Source organism: Bos indicus, chromosome 1, assembly GCF_029378745.1.
Source record: "Bos indicus isolate NIAB-ARS_2022 breed Sahiwal x Tharparkar chromosome 1, NIAB-ARS_B.indTharparkar_mat_pri_1.0, whole genome shotgun sequence".
In the NCBI taxonomy this organism is placed as follows: Eukaryota; Metazoa; Chordata; class Mammalia; order Artiodactyla; family Bovidae; genus Bos; species Bos indicus.
The window spans coordinates 59,264,134-59,291,783 of record NC_091760.1 but is presented as its reverse complement, the minus strand read 5'-3'; the positions used below and the strand labels follow the sequence as shown (position 1 = coordinate 59,291,783).

Genomic DNA, 27,650 nt, shown 5'->3' with positions numbered 1-27,650 from the left:
AGAGACATTACTTTGCCGACAAAGGTCCATCTAGTCAAAGATATGGTTTTTCCAGTAATCATGTATGGATGTGAGAGTTGAACCATAAAGAAGGCTGAATGCCAAAGAATTGATGCTTTTGAAGTGTGGTGTTGGAGAAGACTCATGAGGGTCTGCGAGGAGATCCAACCAGTCCATTCTGAAGGAGATCAATCCTGAATACTCATTAGAAGGACTGATACTGAAACTGAAGCTCCAGTACTTTGGCTACCCGATACAAAGAGCCAACTCATTAGAAAAGACCCTGATGCTGGGAAAGATTGAAGGCAGAAGGAGAAGGGGATAACAGAGGACGAGATGGTTGAATGACATCACTGACTCAATGGACATGAATTTGAGCAAGCTCCAGGAGATGGTGGAGGACAGGGAAGCCTGGCGTGCTTCAGTACACAGGGTCGCAAAGAGTCAGACACGACTAAGCGACTGAACAACAACTACTTTTGAAATCTCTCTCTTCCCTTCTCTTTTTGTGGTTAAAGAAAGTAGTAAGATTTATAGTATTACACCATGCAGATTTTCATTATGATTTTTTAAAACTCAAACTGTATTAGACTTAAATGAAAGACCTGAAACCATAAAACTTCTAGAAGAAAACTTAAGCAAGTACATTGTTTGACATCTTTCTTAGCAGTATTTTTTATGTCTTCTCTAGCAAGATAAATAAAAGCAAAAATAAACAAATCAAACTAAAAAGCTTTTGCACAGTGAAGGAGATTATAATGAACATGTAAAGGCTGCCTAATGAATGTCAGAAGATATTTGCAAATGATATATCTGATAAGGGGCTAATATCCAAAATATACAAAGGACTCATACAACTCAACAACTGAAAATTACCTGATTAAAAAAGGAAATGAGCAGAGGACCTGAATAGACATTTTTTCAAAGAAGACACACAGATGGCCAACAGGCACATGAAAAGATGCTCAGCATCATGAATCATCAGGGAAACACAAATGAAAACCACAATGAGGCACCATCTCACACCATCAGAATGGCTATCACCAAGAAGATAGCAAATATCAAGTATTGGTGAGAATGTGGAGAAAAGGGAACCTTAGTACACTGCTGGTGGGAATGTAAACTGGTGCAGCCATTATGGAAAATATTAGGTAAGTTCCTCAAAAAACTAAAACTAGAACTACCATAAAATCCAGTAATTTCACTCCTAGGTATTTTCCTAGGTATTTATCTGATAAAAATGAAAACACTAATTCAGAAAGATATATGTACCCTACTATGTTCACTGCAGCATTATTACAACAGCAAAAATATGGAAGCAACCTAAGTGCCTATCAACAGATAGAAGGGATAAAGACAATGTGGTATAGATATATACAATGGAATATTGTTGTTGTTTAGTTGAATTAACACTTATCCATGAATTGTTAAAATCAAATGCTAAATTATTAATGATCTCACTAGAGATTAAAAAATAGTGTTCCTGTGGCCTGTTAGATTCAATAAAATAGATAATATAGTTTCTGGTGGTGGTTGTAGTTTAGTCGTTAAGTCATATCTGACTCTTGCGACCCCATGGACTGTAGCCCTCCAGGCTCCTCTGTCCATGGAATTCTCCAGGCAAGAATACTAGAGTGGGTTGCCATTTCCTTCTCCAGGGGATCTTCCCAACCCAGGGATAGAATTCACATCACCTGCATTGCAGGTGGATTCTCTACCACTGAGCCATCTGTGGTAAAGGGAAGCCCAAAATGGAATATTACTCATCCATAAAAAAGGATGAAATCTTGCCATTTTTGGCACAGATGGACCCAGAGAATATTATGCTTAGTGAAATAAACCAGACAAAGAAAGACATATACTGTATCATTTCACTTATATGTGGAATCACAAAACAATGAACAAGCGTAACAGAAACAGAGCCATAGATACAGAGAACAAACAGGTGGTTGCCAGAAGGGAAGGAGGCGGGGAAGGAGATAAACAGGTGAGTGAGATTAAAAGGTACAAATTTCAGATACAAATAAGTCATGGGTAAAAAGAAAAAAAAAGTTGCTTTTCCATCGCTACTGCTCCATTTCCACTGACTCAATGCATGGGGTAATATAGGCTAAATGTGATGAAGATCTTCAAATTTCAGGCTTCTAAAAAGTGATGATGGGTTAGATTTAGCAGCCCCTTTCCCCTGTTTCTTCCATCATTTTTTGATTCTTTATAGAGTGAGACTGTATTTGGTACAAAAAACAATTCTCAATCTGCACACACTTGATACAAACGTAAACATTAAAAGACAAAACTGAAATTTTACTTAAAATTTATAAGAAAGCCTTTACCTTCATCGACAGAATCTGAAGTGCTGCTTTTGTCCAGAGAAAGATACTCATTTTTATTCAAGTCCAGTGATTTTGATGACTGTCTACTTAACCTCTTTTCTGAAGTTAGTGAAGGACTTTTGATCTGTTTCTCACTTTGGGGTTCCTCTTTCCATAACCCCTAGAAGGCAAACAATGAGTTCTTTAATAATAAACACATTTTGAAATGCTGCTCTTTGAGAGCTTTGCTTGTTATGTTTATATTACATTTGGTCCATAAAATATTGATAGATAATATAGATGATCCTAAAGTCATCTTCTTATACACTAATGAACAATACATTTATGAAGAACATCATAAAGAAGAACTCACAGACAGTTAACAACATGTGGATCACTTAAGTTGAAGGGAAAGGGGAAAAATGACAAAAATAATGGAGTGGTCAGTTCTTTGGGGTGTGCAAGGAAAGGAGTCAAACCCAATTAGTTTCCCCAGGCAATACCTGCCCCATCAACTGAAGGAAGAGAACTCACTCATCTCTCAGGACCAGTAACTAAAGGGAAAAGGGAAAGAAAATAGAGATATAAAAGTCACATCAGAGTACAGTGAGGGAGAACAGATTAAAGGAGAAAGATTAAAGCAAATCCATAAGAATACAGTTGGATTTACTGTTAAGGGACTAAGGGGTTGTACATTAAAATATATTCAATATATACTGCTATCCATACTTTCTGGAAATGGCTTCATAAAGATATATCAAATTATAAAGAAATTTCTGTAATAAATTTAATATTAGGCCTTAAATTATGAATGCTATTACTATGTTAGTAGTAGTCTAGTAGCAGAGTACTGTAATTAGGCTTAATAGAACAGTGTGAAAAATACAAACCATATGACAGTGTACTTTCTTGCATTGTCTGCATATAAGCAGATGAAAGACAGCAAAAGCATATAATCGTTCTACCTCCTGCCCCGTGAGATCTTAGGGCAGCCCGGAACAACAGAAGCAGCTCCAGGGAGGAGGAGCTCCAGGAAAGCAGAATAACAACTGGGACCCAGGACACAATTTATTAAAATATTACACTACCCTAAGTCAGAGGATTGACTTTTCAATCAGAGATTACTGTTAAAGTCAAGACTTGATTTATTCAGGAGTTCCACACTACAAAGCAACATGCTTATTAGCTGACCTAGGACCTCTATAGATGCTGAGTAGAGTAAATTTCCCCACATATTTCTTGTTTTAATTAAGATTTAGTTCCTATTGTAACAAACATGGACAGATACCTATAGGAAAAGGAACATCACTATTTTTGAATGGTTAGCATCCAGATGATTTGTATTTCTTTGTATACTTTTCTATATTTCCTGAATCTTTAAAGAGATTATTAATTTTGTAATTTATTAAAAACTTATTCTTAGGAAATTCTATTTCTTTTTGTTACTACCAACTTTGTTGGAGATTATTAATTTTATATCTTACCAAAAACTTATTCTTAGAAAATTCTATTTCTAACTTTTTGTTATTACCAACCTTGTTGGAAGTAAAAATGAAACAAAGTGACATGATACTTGATATCTGAGAATCTCACTGTACTTCTCCTCTGGAATGTAAAAGGCAAAAAGGGACCAAACTTCTAGATTACTTATATTCCATAAACTGAAAACATCTATCCTTAACATCAATGAAATGTATAATCAAACTTAAAACATTAAATTACTCCTCTACATCCATTTCTTTTTCTTAGAGAAAGTATGACTTCCTTTAAGAACAAAACTAGAAGGGCCAACAGATTAACTATCTTAAGAACAGGTACAGAAGACATTGTCAAAGAAGCTGTAGGAAGGACTCAAGGAATATTAATATTAATAGTTCTGAAAACCTAGTCTCAAAGTCAGATATGTGTAAAGGGATAAGGGGACTGCAAGAGATACCCTGTCCTGTTAAACCCCAAAACTCAGTGGCTTGTTCTTCTTAGTGAAAGCATACAAGGGGATTGGCATTCAGAATCACCTCCCTTACACAAGTAGTAAGTTCCTAAGTGTCTCTCGATGAATGAGTTTTACATGAAATCCACAACACAAAATCAGACTGAGATAGATGCATGATGGTCGCCTGAAACAAGCTGAAAACTTGTGGGCCTTTTACATAATCTATTTCACTGTTTCCCAAACATTTATTCACAACAGATGCTGGGAGCTCCGTGAGAGAAGGTAAAAGGGGTCCATTGCTGGCCACACACAGATTCGTCTTCAACTATAATGTGTGCCATAGTTGCTTCAGTCGTGTCCGACTCTCTGTGACCCTGTGGACTGTAGCCCGCCAGGCTCACCATCCATGGGATTCTCCAGGCAAGAATACTGGAGTGGGTTGCCATTTCCTTCCCCATTCAACTATAATAGATTATGGTTACTGAATACTTAATATGTGTCAAGGACTATTCAATGTACTTTCACATATATTAATTAATTTAGTCCTTACTTAAAAATTCCTATGGGGTATTAGTGTCCTCATCTTATTGTTGAGAAAAGAAAGGCATAGAGAGGCTAAGTAATTCATTTATTTCAGGTCATACAGTTAGAAAGTGGCAGAGGTAGAGTATGAAACCAGTGCTTTGATTTAAAATAAGAAATTCAGCACTGGCCCAAAATTTGCATCACCAATCAGAAGAACAAAAGCTGCACACTCTCATCACTTAGAATGTGGTTTCTAAGTGCAATCCTTCACTAAAATCTATGTCTCCTTAGACAAGTAGCTGATACTAAGTCTGGGACTGAAAATATAAAAAATGTGCTTGGGACACATTATTGTAGAAAGAAAGGAAGCTGTCAAAAATAATCGAGTATTTCAAAAGGACAGAGGAGCCAACTTGAAGGGGCTCCCATTGGCAGAGGGGACAATCTGAGTATAACAAGTAATAATGATGATGACTGTGATTGATAGAAACTCACCAAAACTTTTTAAAAAATTGGTAGGCTTATAATAATACTTGAAAAAATAAAGGAAGAAACTAACTAGCTAAAGTGCAAGTCGCTCAGTTGTGTCTGACTCTTTGTGACCCCATGGACTATACAGTGCCCATGGAATTCTCCAGGCCAGAATACTAGAGTGGTAGCCTTTCCCTTAGGAGAAGGCAATGGCACCCCACTCCAGTACTCTTGCCTGGAAAATCCCATGGACGGAGGAGCCTGGTGGGCTGCAGTCCATGGGGTCGCTAAAAGTCAGACACAGCTGAGCGACTTCACTTTCACTTTTCACTTTCATGCACTGGAGAAGGAAATGGCAACCCACTCCAGTGTTCTTGCCTGGAGAACCTCAGGGACGGAGGAGCCTGGTGAGCTGCCATCTATGGGGTCACACAGAGTCAGACATGACTGAAGTGACTTAGCAGCAGCAGCCTTTCCCTTTTCCAGGGGATCTTCCCAACCCAGGGATTGAACCCAGGTCGCCAGAATTGCAGGTGGATTCTTTACCAGCTGAGCCATAAGGGAAGCCCAAGAATACTGGAGTGGGTAGCCTATCCCTTCTCCAGGGGATCTTCCCGACCCAGGAATAGAACCAGGGTCTCCTGCATTGCAGGTGGATTCTTTACCAACTGAGCTATCAGGGAAGCCCTAACTAGCTAACTAGCTATGAAAATTAACTGGATGTGTCTGATTTAGTGGGCTTCCCAGGTGGTGCTAGTGGTAAAGAACCCACCTGCCAATGCAGGAGATGTAAGAGACATGGGTTTGATCTCTGGGAAGATCCCTTAAAGGAAATGGCAACCGATTTCTTGCCTGGAGAATCCCATGGACAGGGGAGCCTGGTGGGCTACAGTCCATAGCATTGGAAAGAGTGCAACACGACTAAAGCAACTTAGCACGTATGTCTGATTTAGTAGTTAGTTTAATAAGCATTTGTTGTTACTTGAGCATGGTGCTCAGGGTTCTCACCTCCCCTTCAAAACTGATCCTTCCATTACATACACTATCTATTCTGAGAACAATTCTGCTATGAATTTTTCCACCTTAATTTTTAAAAATGTCTATCCCCTTGATAGGGGCTTCCCCAGTGGCTCAGCAGTAAAGAATTCCCTGCAATGCAGCGCAGGAGAAGTGGGTTCGATCCCTGGGTCGGGAAGATCTCCTGGAGGACAGGATGGCTGAAGAATACCCACTTCAGTACTCTTGCCTGGAGAATCCCGAGGTCAGAGGAGCCCAGCAGGCAACAGTCCATAGGGTCGCAAAGAGTCAGACACAACTGAACCGACTTAGCATGCACGCATCCTCCTTACAGACTGATGTTCAGGAAACTGCCTGGTAACTCTGCACCATATCCAGGTCTGAACAGAAACATATATTATTCCCATATAATCTCTGCTACTTAAAGGCTTAAAACTCTTGCCCTAAAATAAAAGAGCAGCTTCACATCTTAAGTGTTTAAACATTTTGTATACTGTATTTTTATTTGATCTTCCATTATGATGAAAACATGGTAATTTCAGATAGATTTTAAAAGGGAATCATATACCAACCCCTTTTGGTGAATTTCCTTCAATTGACTCTGATTCTGAAGCCCGACTAATTGATTCACGGGTAAAACTGATTGACTTGGATAATTTCTCATCTCTCTCCCCATAGTCATCCAGGCTGCTTCTTCCCAGACTTCTGTAAGAAACAGAGCATAGAAACATAAACAAGGTTACTTCTGAACAAATAACTGATTTAGTCTCCTCATTCAGGTCCTTTTCTATAATAAAGCATTTTGAAGACAATTTTTTTAAAGTAACAGATAAGCTTCTACCTATAACAAAGTTATATTCTTAACTCACATGCAAATTGATCTCACTGCTGAAAATAAAATATGCTTACATAAGATTTTATAAACTTCAGAAACCATTTAAAAATGAACCAAGTACAAATGGCCATAACAGCAACTAATACATTGAACACTGCTTGTTTAAGTTTTAGTTGTGAACAATGAAGATGCTTCGAAAGGGTCAAGGTAAGTGTTTGAGTTGGATGCCAGATGGCACCAGAAGGCAGTTTTAGATCTCATCCCCTCCCTTCAGATTCAGTCCCAGCTGAGATAGCACATCTCTCTGAGAAGGGGCACCTCCCGACGTCTGAGCACAGAGCCCATCCATCAGTCCATGCTCTCCTCATTCCTGAGAACAAAAATTCCTAAGGTTAAAGGAGAAACTTCTCAAATGATCATAGGGACACAGACTACAATAAATGCCTTAGGACTTGCTTTTCTTCTTTCAGGGAGTGGAAAAAAAAAAGGAAAGTGTATGAAATATAAAAGGAGCACAAAAGGATCTCATTTCCAGTGCTCAACTTTATTGAGCGATTAGTATTACTATTTGATCATTACTATATTTAGATGTAAAGCTCTTCTAAAATAAAGTAGTAGCCTGACATCTGAAGCCAAGTTATCCTGAGAAAGAAACAGAAAAGCCAGAAGAGTCTATACTATACTATTCCACTCAAGTAATACTTAGATCTACTCCTGGCCAATAGAATGGTAGCACCTTGAAGGAACAGGAAAAACGGCTCCTAAAGACAAAACCACGAGCTGAGTGCCTGTAGCTGAGGATTTTAAAGATGGAGGTGGATTGTGGAAAAATAAAAAAAAAGAGGACGGACAATGAAGAAAAGATTGAAAGTGAAGAGAAAAAAGATGAAAGAGCAAAGGAAATAAAGGTCTGGAAAGGTGTGAGGCAGACACACTTCTCTCAGAGGTTGGAAGAACGGGAAAAGAGTAGAAGAGCAAATGAGGATCCCGCCACATCTTCTTTTAGAAAGCACTCAGTCACCTGAAGAAAAGCTGGATGTTACACTGTGTTACCGTGCACAAAGCAGCAGATCAAAAATATTTACTCCTTCTGTCTTCAAAGACTAGAAACTTTTCAAGTCGGCAGGGACCTTGGAGATCACCTAGTTTAACTGCCTCCTTTCACAGATGAATAAACTGAGGATCAGAAAGGCTAAGCGATTTGCCTGAGTTTGCTCAGCTGCTAGGTGGTGGTAAAGTTCAGACTAGAATCCAGATCCTCTTTACCACCATCCAAGGCTCTCTGCATTATGTCAAGTGCTTTTCTACCCAACTCCAGAACCTGAGAGAGGCTAGTAAACTTTACAAGGAGAGTAGTCCAATGGAAATGTTTAGCTTTACAGAAAACTAATACAATATACATGTGTAACCCATGTTAAAAAAAAAAAAAAAGACTGCAAAATATTAGTGCTGAGTTGACACAATATAAATAGGATCAGTACAACTAGAAGACTATCTGGATATGTACACATATTGAGACTTCAAAAGCTTTCCATCTTAAGACTTATTGTTATAGAATTTTAAAATAAATAATTTACCAAATTTTTCATTAAGTTTTAATTCATATACTATAAAATTCACCCAGTTTAAAGTGTACAATACAGTTGTTTACCACCATCACCACTTTTTAATTTTAGAACATTTTTATCACCCCAGAGGAAATCCTATACCCATTAGCAGTCACTTCCATTCTTCCTCTGCCCCAGTTCCTGGCAACTACTAACCTACTCTCTATCTGCATGGATTTACTGATTCTGGACTCCACTTCATGTAGGTGGAATCATATAATATATGATCTTTTGTGACTGGCTCCTTTGACTTAGCATAATGCTTACTGCAGAATTTTCACGTATTATCCTGAGTTATTTGTATTGCTTTGATCTCAATTACCACTGGACAAAATGCACTTTTATTTGACAGGTTAATAAAAATGTCCAGTCTTCCAAGTGAATTCCCGTCAGTCAAAAATAGTCTCTCTCTACTCTGAATTTTTTCCACAATACCTATTGCTCTTTTTGGCCCTTTTCATTTTCAACCTTCTATTAAAAGTATTTGCATTTTCCATAGTGCTATAAGCTCTTTTCATCAATGCATTCAAATATTTATTGAGTGCCAACTACAAGTCAAGCATGACACTAGGGTATCCTTGAGAAAAGTCATATTATCTTTGTACCCTCAAAATATCTTCCAGCTGATTTACTTTATTGTTACATGTATGTTAGGTAGCATATTCCAAATAGTCAAATATATGGTTTTTCCAGTAGTCATGTATGGAGGTGAGAGTTGAACCATAAAGAAGTGCTAAAGAACTGATGCTTTTGAACTGTGGTGCTGGAGAAGACTCTTAAGAGTCCCTTGGACAGCAAGGAGATCAAACCAGTCAATCCTAAAGGAAATATTCATTGGATATTCATTGGAATATTCATTGGAAGGACTGATGCTGATGCTGAGGCTCCAATGCTTTGGCCACCTGATGCAAAGAGCCAACTCATTAGAAAAGACCCTGATGCTGGGAAAGATTGAAGGCAGGAGGAGAAGGGGACGACAGAGGATGAGATGGTTGGATGACATCACTGACTCTATGGATATGAGTTTGAGCAAACTCCGAGAGATAGTGAAGGACAGGGAAGCCTGGCATGCTGTAGTCCATGGGGTCACAAAGAGTTGGACATGACTGAGCGGCTGAACAATAAATGAGCTAAGAACTTAGTAGGTACTTCTCCATATCCTTAATAAAAACCCCATGCTTTATGCAAATCCTAGGTGACAGTTAAAAACTTAGAATTACATCATCTGATCTGTATTTGCTTACCAATTAACAAACTATTCATTGTCCTCATCTTTTACTCATTCCACTACAGAGAAGCAAGAGGCAAATTTCACCCAAGGTGAAAGAGAAAACCTGAATTAATAGTCTAAAAGACTTCTGCTTTGACTAAAGATTGATAGATCTTGACATTTCAAAACATTTTGTGGTACCTTGGCCGCACAGTATCCTCAATCGACAGGGAAAAGTTCTCCATCTCTTCAGCATGTAAGCCTAGCTCAGTGCCATAGTCCTCCTGGAGCAGCTGCCAGAATTCCTGTCTGGTCAAGCCCTAGAATGACACGAAGATTAGCCTAACCATTGGGAACATAACAAATTATAACACAGTAATTCAAAACATGAACTCTGACGTCAAAATGACCAGCTGTGCTGTTACTAATGTATGGCTTTGGAGTTGTTTGACCTTCTAGATGTCCGTTTTCCGCATCCATAAAAAGTAGGTCAACAGAACGTATCTGACAGAGTTGATACTGGAAATAGGTAGACGATTTTTAAATGTGTACTGTAATACCTACTGTGAATGGGAGGCAAGATATTTAAAATCCTCTTTTTATAAAATAATTTGTTAATAGTTTCTGGCAATTACTAATCTGTAATTTAAAATTTGCAATCCAACCAGTGTACCAGGGTGGTGGATCACCATTCAGAATTCCAATCAATTCAGAATCCCCTCCCCTTAATTTATAATGTATCTGAATATTTTAACTATATGTGAAACCTCATATATCAATAAATTTTAAATTATATTTTCCTAAAATGCAAAAGTCTGGAGTTTAGAATATTTCCTTTTTTATTTTTATTTAAAGGTTTTTTTTAATGTTGACCATTTTTATAGTCTTTATTGAATTTGTTACAATAGTGCTTCTGTTTTATGCTTTGGTTTTTTGACTGTGAGGCATGTAGAATCTTAGCTTTCTGACTAGGGATCAAACCCATCCCTGCTGCACTAGAAGGTGAAGTCTAATCACTGGACCACCAGGGAAGTCTTTATTTTTATTTATTTTTCATAAAGTTCAGCTTGTTCTTTCTTTGTAAGTATCACTGGTGGTTGTTCAGTCGCTCAGTCATGTCTGACTCTCGGCAACCCCATGTACCGCAGCATGCCAGGCTTCCCTGTCCTTTACCATCTCCCAGAGTTTGCTCAAACTCATGTCCATTGAGTCGGTGATGCCGTCCAAACATCTCATCCTGTTATTCCCTTCTGCTCCTGCCTTGAATCTTTCCCAGCATCAGGGTCTTTTCCAATAAGTTGGCTCTTCTCATCAGGTGGCCAAAGTATTGGAGTTTCACCTTCAAGGTACTATCAGTCCTTCCAAGAATATTCAGGGCTGATTTCCTTTAGGATTGACTGGTTTGATCTCCTTGCAGTCCAAGGGACTCTCAAGAGTTTTCTCCAACACTACAGTTCAAAAGCATCAATTCTTCAGTGCTCAGCCTTTTTTATGGTTCAACTCTCATATCCATACATGACTACTGGAAAAACCATAGCTTTGATTAGACAGACCTTTGTCATTAAAGTGACCTCTCCTTTAATACACTATCTAGGTTCATCATAGCTTTTCTTCCAAGGAGCAAATGTCTTTAATTTCATGGTTGCAGTCACTATTCGAAGTGATTTTGGAGCCCAAGAAAATAAAGTCTATTACTGTCTCCCCATCTATTTGCCATGAAGTGATAAGACTGGATGGCATGATCGTTTTTTGAATGTTGAGTTTTAAGCCAGCTTTTCACTCTCATCTTTCACCTTCATCATGAGGCTCTTTAGTTCTTTGCTTTCTGCCATTAGGGTGGTGTCATCTGTGTATCTGAGGTTATTGACATTTCTCCTGGCAACCTTAATTCGAGCCTGTGCTTCATCCAGTCTGTCATTTTTCATGATATACTCTGCATATAAGTTAAATAAGGAGAGTGACAGTATACAGCCTTGACGTACTCCTTTCCCAATTTGGAACCAGTCCATTGTTCCATGTCTGGTTCTAACTGTTGCTTCTTGACCTGCATACAGGTTTCTCAGGAGGCAAGTAAGGTGATCTCTTTAAGAATTTTCCACAGTTTGTTGTGATCCACACGTCGGTCTTTAGCGCAAAGAAGCAGATGCTTTTCTGGAATTCCCTTGTTTTTTCTATGATCCAGCAGATGCTGGCAATTGATCTCTGGTTCCTCTGCCTTTTCTAAATCCTGCTTGGACATATGGAAGTTCTCGGTTCACATATTGTTGAAGCCTAGGTTGAAGGATTTTGAGCATTACCTTGTTAGTATGTGAAATGAGTAGAATTGTGTGGTAATTTGAAATTCTTTGGCATAGCCTTTCTTTGGGATTGGAATGAAAACTGATCTTGCCCAGTCCTGCGGCCACTGCTGAGTTTTCCTAAGTTGCTGGCACACTGAGTGCAGCATTTTCACAACATCATCTTTTAGGATTTGAAATAGCTCAGCTGGAATTCCATCACCTCCACCAGCTTTGTTCTTAGTAATGCTTCCTAAGGCCCACTTCACTTCATACTCTAGGATGCCTGATTCTAGTGAGTGACGATATCATCATGGTTATCTGGGTCATTAAGACCTTTTTTGTACAGTTCTTCTGTCTATTCTTGTCACCTCTTCTTAATATCTTCTGTTTCTGTTAAGTCCATCAGGGTTAAATAATCTAATATAAAAAAGTCATGTATTACAAAGGAAAACAAAAATATTATGAAAATCAATGGTCTGATTTTTAGAAACATTATAGATGGTTAATTACATAATTAAGCAAGGTAGAGGAAGGCAGCATTACATGAAGCAATTGCTGGCAAGATTCTTTACTTCTCTCATTCATTCAACAGATATTTATTTAGAACCTACCAAATGTATAGGACAACCCAGGTGGCTCAGTGGTAAAGAATCTGCCTAAAATGTGGGAGATGTAGGTTTGACCCCTGGGTTGGGGAAGATCCTCTGGAGAAGGAAATGGCAACCCACTCCAGTAGTCTTGCCTGAAAAATTCCATGAACAGAGGAGCCTGATGGGCTACAGTCCATGGGGTCACAAAATAGTCAGACACAAGTTAGCGACTAAACCACATCAAATGTATATTACTACACTAGATACTAAAAAGGATAAAAATGATATCCCACTTGTTCTCTAACAACTTATTATAATATAGTTGAAAAAACATGGGAAACTTTTATGTAAAAGTTAAATAGGACAAACTATAACATTATTACGTACTAAAGAACTGATGGAATCAACATGATATAGAAGTATAAAAGAAAGAAACATTAGTGTGATTTAGGATGATCAGAAAAGGCTTCCATTATAGAAGGGTCTTCAGCTGAACTGAAGGTATACAACAAACAGAGGAAATGGAGAAATTAAAAAATTGGGAAGCGGAAGTCTACATAACAATATAGAATAAATACATGAAAAACACAGGCAATATTTGTTCTGAAGTCAGTAAACACTGTATCAAACTACTTGGAGTAAGAAATTTAAGTGAGGAAGTAGTAGGGATAAATATAGAGATTTTACAGGGCCAAAACATACAGATATCTTGAATTCTTCCCAGCTATTCTCGACAACATTTCCTTTTTTTTTCTCTGTATATCTGCTCTGTCTAGTAGCTTTGGTATCTGTTATGTTACACTAGATGACCTTCATCATTTCATGGAAACTCAAAGGCATTAAGAACAAAATTTCTGCACTTTGGACTGCTAGTTCCCAGATGACTAGCATTTCATAAGAGTAGCTGTTGAAACTTCAGATATTATTTTAAAAAGTCAAAAATATCCAAACAGTTGCCTACAATAAAGTTATTCAAGCTGGGTAAAATGTCAGGTTACTTTGTTTGGGGCTGAATTCTATTAACCTAGAGTGGTTATCTCAGGCTGATAAGAAACTCTCATTGGAAATAATGAACGTCTAATAAACAGTAAACAATAAGGTTCTAACATTTTATTATTTAATATACACAACTTATTTGGTGGATAAAAAGTCTTTTGAAGCATAGTGTCCATAGAATAAAAATAACAAGGATCACTAGTGGTAGAGAGGGAGAAGGCAATGGCACCCCACTCCAGTACTCTTGCCTGGAAAATCCCATGGATGGAGGAGACTGGTAGGCTGCAGTCCATGGGGTCGATAAGAGTCGGACACAACTGAGCGACTTCACTTTCACTTTCCACTTTCATGCATTGGAGAAGGAAATGGCAACCCACTCCAGTGTTCTTGCCTGGAGAATTCCATGGACGGAGAAGCCTGGTGGGCTGCAGTCCATGGGGTCACACAGAGTCGGACACGACTGAAGCGATTTAGTAGTAGTAGTAGTAGTGGTGGTAGAGAAAGTTAAGAAACAACTGTGCTTGATCCTAAAGGTACCCCAACCTGTCTGACTCTTACTCCAGAAGAACCATTTGTGAATAGCTTTTTTTTTTTTTTAACAATAGCAGTTAGCTAATACTGATAATTAGCTCTGATAATTATAACTGATATATTCCAAAGATGTTATCTTTGAAACACTTTCAATGTCATAAATGCGTGGTTAACTTGATAAAGAGAAACAAGCAATATTTCAATATACTTATGGAAGATTAAGCTTTTATAAAAACTCTTCAGGAAATAATAGGTATCAAAATATCCCCAAAACAAACTAAAACAAATAAACAATGAGCTATACACTCTGACAGCATCCTAAGAGTGAAAGAAATGAAACCTATGAGTAAAATAGTAACAATAAAAATACAATTTTATTTGACTACATATATAAATGTTTTAAATACATTATAAGATACTATCAGGAAGTTAATAGAGTAACTTCAATATATTTTAATCTATTAATTCAATACAAATATATAAGGTTAAGAGAAAACAAAATAGAACTCATTTAATTTGCCACTTATAGATTTGCTAATTTGTTAAAAATGATTTTTTCTACAAAGTTGGCACAAAGTCACCAACATGATTATTTACAGCCATGTTGAATATTCAAACACTAAAACATATACCCAGACTGATATTCATAATTCTTTCAATAATCAGCAGCAGAACCTGGGTTAAGTAACCTTAAAGAAAATTTAAATCTTAAACAAAGGTTGACCACCTACCTGGGAACAATGGGGAGGAAGGCTCCCCGTTCAGTCTGCTGAGACGAATCAAGCAGTAATCAGATAAGGCTCAAAAGTCAGATCAATTTCTAGCCCTGAAAGCTTTGTATTCTAAGTACACTGCAAGGTTTCTCTACAGTAGAGTTTCAAACATTTAATGACAACTATGTAAAATCACTGCTTTAATCTTCTAGTTTTGTTATGAATTTTCCTTATAAAAGACAAGCTCTACTATAATTTAAAGCACATTATTATTTCCTGGTTTGTAGAACCAGCACTCTTCCAGGCTGCCGGTCAGAATGCAGAATTGGAAGTTACACCTCACTCTACAGGTTCCCAAGCCACGCCTACTAGAAGAAGGTAGGTAAACAGGGCTTTATTAAAGGGACAGGTCCCAATTTCTTCTGTTCTACACATCGATTAGAAACAATAAAATGCAAATGAAAATACCTTGCTTATGCTCCAATATGTAAAACGCCTATTGCAATAATATCTTAATCTTTTTGTTAAAGTTAAATATTCGATATATTAAGGATTAAATTTTCTTCTCTATGCCGATACCTCCTATTCAATCCTGTCAATGTCATCACTTCTTCATATACCACTTCTTCAGTGCTAAGTCACATCCCCATGAGACTCCTGCATTAACCCTTTACAACTATCAAGGATTTCGTTTCTTGAGTATTATAAATAGAATGTCAGGAACGAGCTTTTTGGGTGGAGCAATTCCAAGAAGCAGTCAGTACATTTTTCATCACTCAGACATTTACATCTTGATTACTCAATAATTCTTTCCTTTACAAATATTTTTAACTTTATTCAGAATAATAATTTCCTGGCAGGGACCTTGACTATAGTAAACACTATGCAGAGTCTCAACTACCAGTTCTATTTATTACCCAGAAGAAAAATTTTCATCTAAATGAAAGATCAAATCTTGCCCTAATTTCTACCTAGCTGTTCCAGCTAGAGTGTGACAAGTCAAAGGCTACTTGATGAACTGCAAGGATTAACCTCTTGGTGATGAGATAGGGTTGCTAAAATCTAATCATTTTATACAACAGCAGAATAAGGGACCAAAGTGACACTGGAAGATAATATTTGCTCAAACTGAAGAGAACTCATTATGGGGTGGGCTTCCACTCCCCAAAAACCAGTGCTCTTGACATATTACGGCACTTCTCATTGACCTAAACCACAGATAAGTATCTTTACTCTACCATGGTAACCAAAGAGCTATGAGAAAAACATACATTAACTGTACTGTAAATGATCTTTATATACTTTTGCCAAGTATAAAAATCCAAATGACTGGATACAGAGCAGAGCTCAGCAGGTTTAAGAGGGAAAACAGAACCTAAGCCTGGACCTGAAGAAAGTCCGATATACAAAGGCTGAGTGGAAGAGGAGTACCCAGAAAAAAAGGATAGAAATTCAAGAGAGGCAGAAGAAAGTTCAGAAAGAATGACATGGAAACCAAGGGAAAAAGGTATTTCAAAATAGAGAGACTACACCATGGTGTGAAATGCTGCTGAAATATCAAGAAAGACAAGCTTATGTATGTCAAATTCAAGGGTGCAGAGGAGTGAAGCAATCTGGCAAGCCAGCTGACCATAACTGGAGAGGGCAGGGAGAGGATAACACAGAGAGGAAGAAGGAGAGAGTCTCTAGGGGAGGGGGAAGCAGTCAGGTATGAAGAGCCTATATTCCGTGTTAAATATAAAAGGGAACCTACCAGTTTACACATAGAAAAGCAACAACTGCAGATGTGTGTTTTTAAAAAATATACTTTTAAAATGACAGCTTCTTTGGTAACAACCTGAAGGACAGATTCGAGTGTTTAAAGAGATCTTTAGGACACTACTGTAATGGTTCAAGCTAGAAATGATGAGGGTCTTGATGACCGACATGACACATTGGCAAAGAACAGGTAAGAAAACAAGGATGCACCAGGTTTCTGGCTTGGGTGACTGGTCAGGAGGAGGTATACTTCACTGAGCAAGGGAAACTAGATGGAGGAGTTCTGCCAACCAGAAAGGTAAAAAAGAGGAAACAACAGACAAATACTTCTACACTGCCAGGTTACTATATAGACTATGTGACTAAAATACTTAGCAATTTGCATTTATTTTTTTCCTGGTAGGTTTGAATACTGCTCTTATTAGATGTCTAACACTACTGGAAAACTTCTAGATTTCCAAGTAATTTCAAAAGGAAGAATCATTGGAGAGGGGCATAAGGAGGAATAAGAAGTTTGGTAAGGCTGAAGAGTCTGCAAGAGGAAGCTGGATGGCACTCTTCTCAAAGATGACACTAACTTGATCAGTCAGTTAACCACTATTTGGAGAATGGCCTCAGCACTGTTGACTTCCTAGAGAGGCACTCAGAGCATCTGACTCAAACCAGCAACACTCACAAGCTGCACACACATGCTCCATAGTAAATACACTAATGCTTAGAAGGGGAACAGTCTTTTCTAGACTTCAGAAGGCATGCATCCTTACCATCCAGGTGCCTGAATACCTTGGAAGTCAGATTAGTAATCAGAAATCTGCATGATAAGCATGAAGTCAGAACAAAGGTAGCCGATTTTTAAGGGAAAAACTACCTGTGATGCTGGTGAAGCCTGATGAGTCACTTCTGTCTCATCTCTGTTCGCTCCTCCAGTGGTCAAAGTCTACCTCTGTGACTTTGCTTTTCTGGCCTAAGTCCTAAGTCCTTGGCCTAAGTCTGGCCAAGTCCCCTTCAGATCAACATATTTTCCCTTTATAGATACTAACATAAGTAATCAACTGTTTGTTTTTTTAAATAATTTTTTCTTTTTTGGCTGTGCTGGGTCTTCACTGCTGCTCAGGCTTTCTCTAGTTGCTGCAAGCAGGGGCTACTCTTGGTGCAGTCCACAGGCTTCTAATTGCTGTGGCTTCTCTTGCTGTGGAGCACAGGCTCTAGGGTGTGCGAGCTCCAGTAGTTGCAGCATCTGGGCTTCAGTTGTTGTGGCTCCCAGTGTCTAGACCAATAGGCTCAATAGTTGTGGTGCAGTCTTAGATGCTCTGTGGCATGTGGGATCTTCTAAGATCAGGGATCAAACCATGTCTCTGCATTACCATGTCTCCTGCATTGACAGATGGATTCTTTACCACTGAACCTTCAGGGAAGCCCTCAATCAACTGTTTTAAACCACTTTTCCCCCAACTGTCATCCTTCAATTACAGATTCCCCAAATAGAAGTTGGAGTGACTTGTATCAAAATTGGGAGAGGGTGGGTCGACATACATTGAAAACCTATCCTCATCACTTCATCTCTAATTCTGACATATGCCTCCTCCTCCTTTTGGCCTTTGGGAATAAGCCTGAAAGCCATTCTGTCTCTTCAAGTCTTAGAATTTAAAATGAGTACAGATTTCTGCTCTATTAGGCCCTGGATTTAAACACTCAGTTCAGTTCAGTTCAGTCACTCAGTCGTGTCCGACTCTTTGTGACTCCATGGACTGCAGCACACCAGGCTTCCCTGTCCATTACCAACTCCCACAGCGTACTCAAACTCATGTCCATAGAGTCAGTGAAGCCATCCCACCAACTCATCCTCTGTTGTCCCCTTCTCCTCCTGCCTTCAATCTTTCCCATCATCAGGGTCTTTTCCAATGAGTCAGTTCTTTGCATCAGGTGGCCAAAGTACTGGAGTTTCAGCTTCAACATATTCAGGACTGATTTCCTTTAGGATGGACTGGTTGGATCTCTGGTTGGGACTCTCAAGAGTCTTCTCCAACACTACAGTTCAAAAGCATCAATTCTTCAGTGCTCAGCTTTCCTTATAGTCCAACTCTCACATCTATACATGACTACTGGAAAAACCAAAGCTTTGAATAGATGGACCTTTGTTGGCAAAGTAATGTCTCTGCTTTTTAATATGCTATCTAGGTTGGTCATAGCTTTTCTTACAAGGAGAAAGCGTCTTGTAATTTCATGGCTGCAGTCACCATCTGCAGTGGTTTTGGAGCCCAAGAAAATAAAGTCTGTCACTGTTTCTATTGTTTCCCCATCTATTTGCCATGAAGTGATGGGACCAGATACCATGATCTTAGTTTTCTGATTGTTGAGTTTTAAGCCAACTTTTTCACTCTCCTCTTTCACTTTCATCACAAGGCTCTTTAGTTCTTCGTTTCCTGCTGTAAGTGTGGTGTCATCTGTATATCTGAGGTTATTGATAACCAATAACCTCAATCTCAGTATGTACTCTTTGAGCTTCCCAACAGCCCCATGCACTGGCAAGAGACATCACTGTTACGTCTCTCAGAGGAAAAACAGTGCAAAAAGAACAGTTCAATTTCTGTACACATCCTGCCTACATTAATAGTATCAGTAATCCTAAATCTAACAATATGATAATATCACTAGAAACATGAAAATAGTAACAATGTTGTGGTGGGCTGGGGCCAGACCATAATGTCTCTAAATAAAATCTTAGATTTGGTGGTCTGGCTCTGACACAAAACATGGAAGGGGGAGCAGCTTAACCTCAACCAAACAGTGGAGGACTAGAGGCGGGGGAAGGCTGAGGTTCTCTAAAAAACATAGAAAACACGAATTGTTTGTATCCCAGAAGGGAGCAGTCACTGTCTTCTGGCCCCACAAATCCCAACCACTCAACGTCTGTTCTTCAAGAAGGTGCTAAACTCAAAGGCTGTGAACTAAGCTGAAGCGCTATCAATTACAGCACGGATGACAGGGTGACACTTTAGACACATGCCTAAAACTGGAGACTTACAGTAAGTAAACTAAGCCAAACATCTGAAATAAACTGCCCTCTCTGAAGGAAAGCATCAGAGGAACTGTATGAATGGGGGAAAAAATGGACTTTTAAAAACATTCTTTCTCAAAGGCACCATATCTTCCTCAGACTTTTTTCCCCTCTTGTAGATATATCTTACTGGAGAAATTTAAATACACACATACATGACATACACACACAGAGATAAATTTAAAATCATCCTGTTGTCTTAATCAATCCTAACGGAGTAATCTTTTATATAGATTTATATGCTTTAAGGATTTCTTAGGCAAAAGTAAGCAAAAATAACATATATCATTCTCAAATTCCTGAATTACAAGTAAATATGATTATAATATTCTGAACTTAAACTATCTAAAAATAGTTTGAATATACACAAAATTTATTATTCAAATTACTTGTGTTTTTTCTAGAATTTTGTAGTTAGGCTGTATAATTAATGGATTTTGGGTTTTACCTTCTCTTTAAATACAGGATTACAAAAGATCAACGAATCTAACCAATATGGCTTATCACTTTAAAAAACTAGAAGATAATTATGGCTCATAAAATTATGGACAACACTAAGACTACATCAAGCACCTAGCCCTAAGCCTGGCACCTAATACTTCCTAAGCGGGAGTTACTATTATTGTTATAGATATTAATAAGTTAAAAACGACTGTTCTTCAAAGATCACTAAGAGAGTACAGGAAGAGTAGCTATGTTGTTGATTCTGTTTTCTAATTCCTTCTCTCAGTGAATTCTACAGTGTTTAAAATTCCAATTAGGACACCTTTAAAACTGAGATCTCACCTTCAACTTTCATTAAGTTGTGTATAGTATTTAACATATCAGTATAAACACTGATTTTTGTCACAGTATAGACCAGAAACAGTAACCATTCTCTTTATTAAAATGAGAGTATAGGGATATTTCCTGGTGGTCTAGTGGTTAGCACTCTGTGCTTTCACTGCTGAGGGTACGAGTTCAATTCCTGGTCAGGGAACTAAGATCCCATAAGCCATGTGGTATATAGCCTCCCAAGAAATCATTTTAAACGAGAGTATACTGTCCACTTGAAATAGAGTTGCATGTTCAATGTTAAAGATAACCAAGCAATGCAAAGATTTGAAAGGTATAACTACAGTAAAGATGGTGATACTCCTCATGCACACATCAAAAACACAGGTGACATCAGGAAGTTTTCAAAAAGGGTTAGCTTTTACTTGCAGCCTATAGAAAAATGTTACTTGGCTACAATGGCCTCAGAAGTATTCTCCAAGTCCCTCTCTTTCACCCACTTCAAAGAGCTTTTTTTTCCCTTTGACCATTAAATTTCAGATCTCAGTTTCTCCTAGCTCTTCTGTAAGCCTGAACTTTATCATTTCCCTGGAGGTATTTGTTTTCATGAGGATACATCCCAACTCACTAGCATGTGATAAGTGCAAAAGTGATTTGGAGAGGACACTCAGATCCAGGGTATAACAAACACAAACTGCAGTAGCAGTCTCAGGCTCCTTGTTAGAATGAGGGAATGCACTCGGAAAACACTTGGTATTTGGGGGGCAGGGTTAATCACAATATGTCCCTAGGGCAATACTGGAGTTTTCAGCCCCTGCCAGTAAGAGCAGCCCAGGAGGTGAGGTGGGGCCTTCCAGCAGCAGGACCTGGAAGGGCAGAGTGGAGTTGCCGGTGCTTAGGGCTTACTGCACTCACTTGGTGTTCTCCCCAGGTGGTTGCTATGCACCACTGGACCCAGCTTCCTTGGGCCAACCCCCCTAGGCATCTCCCAGGTAGAAGCATGGGCATGGGGTCCGGGGAGACTGGACACCCAAATGACAATACAGACTTAAGGGGGGTGGGAGGAGGTTGACCTTGAGGCTGCCCTGCCCATCTTGTCTTTTCCCTTAAGGAGAGGGGAAGGGCTGGGCTTGACAAAATCCCCCACCGCCACCCCACCCACTTGTCTCCTCTCTCTCCATCTCCTGACTTCCAGGTCACTTTGAGTCCCCCAGCATTCAGGGAAAGAGAGAACATTCAAGCAGAGCACTGTTTAAAAGACCCAGACCTCAGCAGCTGCCTGAAAAATCAGAAGCTATTCAATCCTAAGAGCACTCTAGTGAGGGGCTTAGCTGGGAGGTGGGGAGGAGAGGAGGTAAGGTTTCTGACAGTGGTGTTTAAACTCCTGCTAAGAAGGAGCCTTTCTTATAACCTGGAAATCTCTACTCTTCCTTCAAGCCATATATATTTTTTTAAATAACAGCTTTACTGAGCTATAATTTACATATCATAAAATTCACTTTTCTAAAAGCATACAGTATGGAGGTTCCTTAAAAAAACTAAAAATAGAGCTACCATATGATCCAGCAATTCCACTCCTGGGCATATATCCAGAGAAAATCATAATTTGAAAATATACATGCACCCCAATGTTCACTGCAGCACTATTTACAATAGCCAAGATATGGAAGCAACCTAAGTGTCCATCAACACATGAATGGATAAAGAAGATGTGGTGCATACATATAATGGAATGTTACTCAGGAATAAAAAAGAATGAAATAATGCCATTTGCAGCAACATGGATGGACCTAAAGATTATCACACTAAGTGAAGTCAAAGACAAGTATCACATGATATTACTTATATGTGGAATCTAGAGAAATGATACAAATGAACTTACAAACAGAAACAGACGCACAGATTTAGGAAACAAACATGTTTAACAAAGGGGAAAGGTGGTGCAGGGGGGATAGAAATTTGGGATTAACAGATATACATCGCTATGTATAAAACAGATAATCAACAAAGACATGCTATATAGCACAGGGAACTCTACTCAATACTCTGTAATAGCCTATATGGAAAAGAAGTTGAAAAAGAACAAATACCTCCATGTGCTGCACTGTGCTGAGTCACTCAGTCATGTCCACCTCTTTGCGACCCCCATGGACTGTAGCCTGCCAGGCACCTCTGACAATGGGGATTCTCCAGGCCAGAATACTGGAGTCAGGTTGCCATGCCCTCTTCCAGGGGATCTTCCCAACCCAGGGATGGAAACCAGGTCTCCCACACTGCAGGCAGATTCTTTACCATCTGAGTCACCAGGGAAGCTGAGATATATGTATATGTATAACTAAACCACTTTGCAGTATACCCCAAATTAACACAACATTGTAAATCAAATATACTCCAATATAAAATAAAATATTTTTAATGTTATTGCAAAATAATGGCTATAGAGAAATAAATATCTGTCAAAAAAATAAAAAATAACAGTTCTACTGAGCTATAATTCACATACCATTACATTCACTTTTCTAAAAGCATACATATTAGTAATATTTAGCATATCCTGAGTTGTACAACTATCACTACTAACTTTAGAATATTTTCATCAACCTGAAAAGATATCCAAATTCATTAGCAGTCACTCCACATTCCTTCCTCTCCCTAGCAACAAATTTATTTTCAACTTCTATGAATTTGCCTGTTCTGGACATTTAATTAAAATAGAATCATACAGGAGAAGGAAATGGCAACCCACTCCAGTGTTCTTGCCTGGAGAATCCCAGGGACAGAGGAGCCTGGTGGGCTGCCATCTATGGGGTCGCACAGAGTCAGACACAACTCAAGTGACTTAGCAGCAGCAGCAGCAGCTCGTGGAAAAAACCAAATGAATTTTGCAGGCTACCCTACATATTAGTTTCAGGTATACAACACAGTGATTCAATATTGTTATAGGTTATATACTCCATTTAAAGTTATTACAAGCTAATGGCTATTATTTCCCTGTACTGTAAAATCCTGAAATACTTTTAAAAGTAAAAAATACATAATCATTTGCATATATTTCAGACTGCAAATAATTAGTTCATATGATTGTGTAATAATTCAGTCTTTACCCTGTTATTGGCTCTTTGTTATATAAACAATGCTATGATGAACATCTTGCACACACACACAAAAAAATAGAATCATACAATATGTGGTCATTTAGGACTGGCTTCGTTCACATGGCATAATGTTTCAGTCCTTTTTATTGCTAAATACTATTCCATTGTATGAATATGTATTTTGTATATTTTTATGCATACTTTCATCTGATGATATTTCCATTTTTTGGCCACTATGAATAATGCTATGAATATTTGATTGCAAGTTTTTGTGTGAACCATATGCTTTCAATTTTCTTGCATTAACCCAGAAAGGGAATTGCTGGGTCATATGGTAGCTCTATATTCAACATTTTGAGGAACTGCCAAACTCAATTTCAAACATTTCAAAGTTTTACAATGCCACCAGCAATGTATGAGGGTTCCAGTTTAACCACATGTTCAACATTTGTTAATGTCCGTCTTATTATTTTAGCCATCCCAGTGGGTGTGAAGTGGTATATCTCATTGTAGTTTTGATGTATGTTTCTCTAAAAGCTAATGACCCTAAGCATCTTTGCATGTACTTGGTCATTTGCACATGTTCTTTGGAGAAATTACTACTCAAAATCTTTGCCCATTTTTCACTTCGCTATTTGTCTTTTTCCTGTTGAGTTGTAAGAGTTCTTCATGTATTCTGGATACAAACACCTCCTCAGATATATAACTTGTACATTTTTTCTCCCAATCTATGAGTTAGCTGTCTTTTCCCTTTCATGATGGGCCCCATCAAACACAAAAGCTTTTAATTTTGATGAAATTGAATTTATCTATTTTTTTTCTATTGTCACTTGAGCTTTTTGGCCATGCAGCATGTGGGATCTTAGCTCCCCGACCAAGGATCAAACCCACACCCTCTGCATTGGAAGCGTGGAGTTTTCACCACTGGGCCACCAGGGAAGTCTTGTCACTTGAGCTTTCGATGTCATAGTTAAGAAACCACTGTCTAATCCAAAGCTCATGAGTATTTACACCTAGAGTTTCTTCTGATAATTTTATACTTTTAGACCTGGTAGGCTCCAGTCCATGGGGTCGCTAAGAGTCAGGCACGACTGAGTGACTTCACTTTCACTTTTCACTTTCATGCATTGGAGAAGGAAATGGCAACCCACTCCAGTATTCTTGCCTGGAGAATCCCAGGGACAGAGGAGCCTAGTGGGCTGCCGTCTATGGGGTTGCACAGAGTCAGACACGACTGAAGCGACTTAGAAGCAGACCTGCATTTAAGCCTATGATCCATTTTGAGTTAATTTTGTATATGATATGACGTAGGGGTTAAAAGTCACTCTTTTGCATGTTGATACCTAGTTATTACAACAGCAAACCATTTGGTGAATCCAGCACTATTCTTTCCTCACTGAACTGTTTTGGCACCCTTGTCAAAAATCAATTTATGATTGATAATTTTAAGATTTCTAGATTCTCATTTCTATGCCGTTAACCTGCCTGTCTAGACTTTTGCCAGTAGGTATACTGCCTTGATTACTGGTTTGTAGTAAGCATTGAAATCAAGAAGCATAAGTCTTCTAGTGTTATGAACCTAATTGTATTCCCCCAAATTCACATGTTGAAACTCTAACCCCCAATATGGCTATACTTGGATATAGAGATTTTAAGGAGAAAATTAAAGTTAAATGAGGTTGCTCTAGTCTGAATTGTGTCCACCTACAATCCATATGTTGAAGCCCCAACTCCCAAGGTAATGGTGTTTGGAGATGGGGGCCTTTGGGTTCCAAAACTCTAAGAAAATAAATTTCTGTTGTTTAAGCTGTTTAATTGATAGCATTTTGTCATGGCAGACCTAACAGACTAATTCATCCAACTTTGTTCTTTTTCGAGATTGTTTTTGCTATTCTGGGTAACTTACATTTCCATGTGAATTTTAGGATCTACTTGTCAATTTCTATAAAAATGCCAGTTGGGATTCTGATACAGATTGTATTAAATCTGCAGATTAACTTGTGGAGTATTGTCATCCTAGCAATATTAAGTTATCTAATCCATGAGCATGAGATTCTTTTCTTTTACTTAAGTTGCCTTTAATTTCTTCCAACAATTGCTGAATTTATTTATTGGTTCTAGCACATTTTTATTGGTTTTCTTGGGATTTTATATACAGAAAAACATGTCATCTGTCAACAGAGATAGTTTTATTTCATTTTTAAAGCAGATGTCTTTTACTTTTTTCCTTGTCTAATTTTCCTGGCTAGAACCTTCAATACAATGTTGGATAGAAGTGGCAAGAAAGGACATCCTTGTCTTATTCCTGACCTTAAAGGGGAATGATTAGTCTCTCACTAGTAAATATGTGGCTATGAACTTTATCCAACTGATGAAATTCCTTGCTAGCCCTAGCTTGTTTTTGTTTTTTAATCATGAAAGGATGTTATATTTTGTCAAAAATTTTTGCTGTACAGATTGACATGATCATGTTTTTTGTCCTCTATTCTACTAATAGTGTATTACATTGATTGATTTTCATGTGTTGAACAACCTTGTATAAATCATGGTATATAACCTTTTCATATGTTGCTGATGTTGGCTTGCTAATATTTTCTTGAGGATTTTTGTTTCTACATTCATAGACACAATGAACATAAATATTAGTCTGTAGTTTTACTGTGATGTTCTTTGTCTGGTTTTGGTATCACAGTAATAATACTGCCTTCATAGAGCAAGTTGGGAACTCCTTTTTGGAACGTTTTGTGACAGATTGGTGTTAATTCTACTGTAACATTTGACAGATTGATCAATGAAGCCATCTGGGCCTGAGTTTTTCTCTATCGGTAGATTTTTTATTACTAATTCAATCTCTTTCCTAGTTATAGGTTTATTCAGATTTTCTACTTCTGATTGAGTCAGTTTCAATAGTTTGTGACTTTCTAGGTATTTGTCCATTTCGTTTAGGTTAATTTGTTGGTATACAATCGTTCATAGTATAAACCATTTATTTTTGTAAGGTTAGTAGTAATGTTACCACTTTTACTTCTGAACATAATAATTTTAATCTTTTGTCTTGGGTAACCTAGCTAAAGGTTTGTCAATTTTGGGGATCTTTTTAAATAAAGAATTTATGGTTCTTTTAATTAACATTATTTTTCCATTCTTTATTTAATTCATTTTTATTCTAACCTTTACTGTTTCCTTGCTTCTATTTGCTTTGTGTTTAGTATCCTCTCTTTTTTCTAATTTCTTAAGGTGGAAAGTTATTGATTTGAGATCACTCTTCTTTTTCAATGTAGGTGTTTATAGTTATAAATCTCCCTCTTAGGCACTGCTTTAGCTGTATCTCATAAGTTTGGTATGTTGTGTTTCTCTTTTCATTTACTCAAAGTATTTTCTAATTTTCCTTGTGATTTCTTCTTTCACTTATTGGCTTTCTACGAATATTATGCTTAATACCCACTTTTTTGTGAGTTTCCCAAATTTCCTTCTATTATTGAATTTTAATTTCATCCCACTGTGACTAGAGACCACATTTTGTATTATTTCAATTCTTTTGGATTTATTAAAGCTTGTTTTATGACCTGGTAGATATCCAACTTTAAAAATCCATTAATAAATCTTGCTTCAGTAATAACCTAGGGAGGTCCCTGGTGGCCTAGCGGTTAGGATTCCAGGCTTTCACAGCCATGGCCTGGGTTCAGTCCCTGGTCAGGGAAGTGAGATCCCAGAAGCCATGCAGTGAGGCCAAAATCATAATAATAGGAACCTTAATTTGGGAATTCTGGATAATGATATCTCTAAGCTGCTGGGGCACAGAACGTATACTAGAAACAAAAACAACTAACAGTACCACAATTAACCTTCCTTACTACAGTAGAGCACACTGTAAGATAAATATTTAATAGTGTAGTCTTTCCCCCCATGATGATGGAAAAGAGATCACTGAATCAATAGAGCGTGG

General features: G+C 38.0%; 1 protein-coding gene across 4 annotated transcripts in view; it reads right to left on the bottom strand.

The window, feature by feature from the left end:
* LOC109575172 (protein Aster-C) overlaps nt 1-22,881 on the bottom strand; it is a 49,469-nt gene extending 26,588 nt beyond the window's left edge. The window contains exons 1-4 of one of the 4 annotated variants that reach the window (XM_070788306.1): nt 22,700-22,881; nt 10,112-10,230; nt 6,831-6,963; nt 2,334-2,493 (exon numbers count right to left, since the gene is read on the bottom strand). In XM_070788306.1, coding sequence (XP_070644407.1) covers nt 2,334-2,493; nt 6,831-6,963; nt 10,112-10,230; nt 22,700-22,705 — 418 coding nt within the window. In that variant the 5' untranslated portion in view covers nt 22,706-22,881. Of the gene's footprint in view, nt 1-2,333; nt 2,494-2,815; nt 2,867-6,830; nt 6,964-10,111; nt 10,231-15,037; nt 15,366-22,699 lie in introns of those variants that run through there. The other 3 variants (XM_070788314.1, XM_019983336.2, XM_070788319.1) reach the window with 3 other exon arrangements.
* Between the last annotated feature and the right edge of the window lie 4,769 nt (nt 22,882-27,650).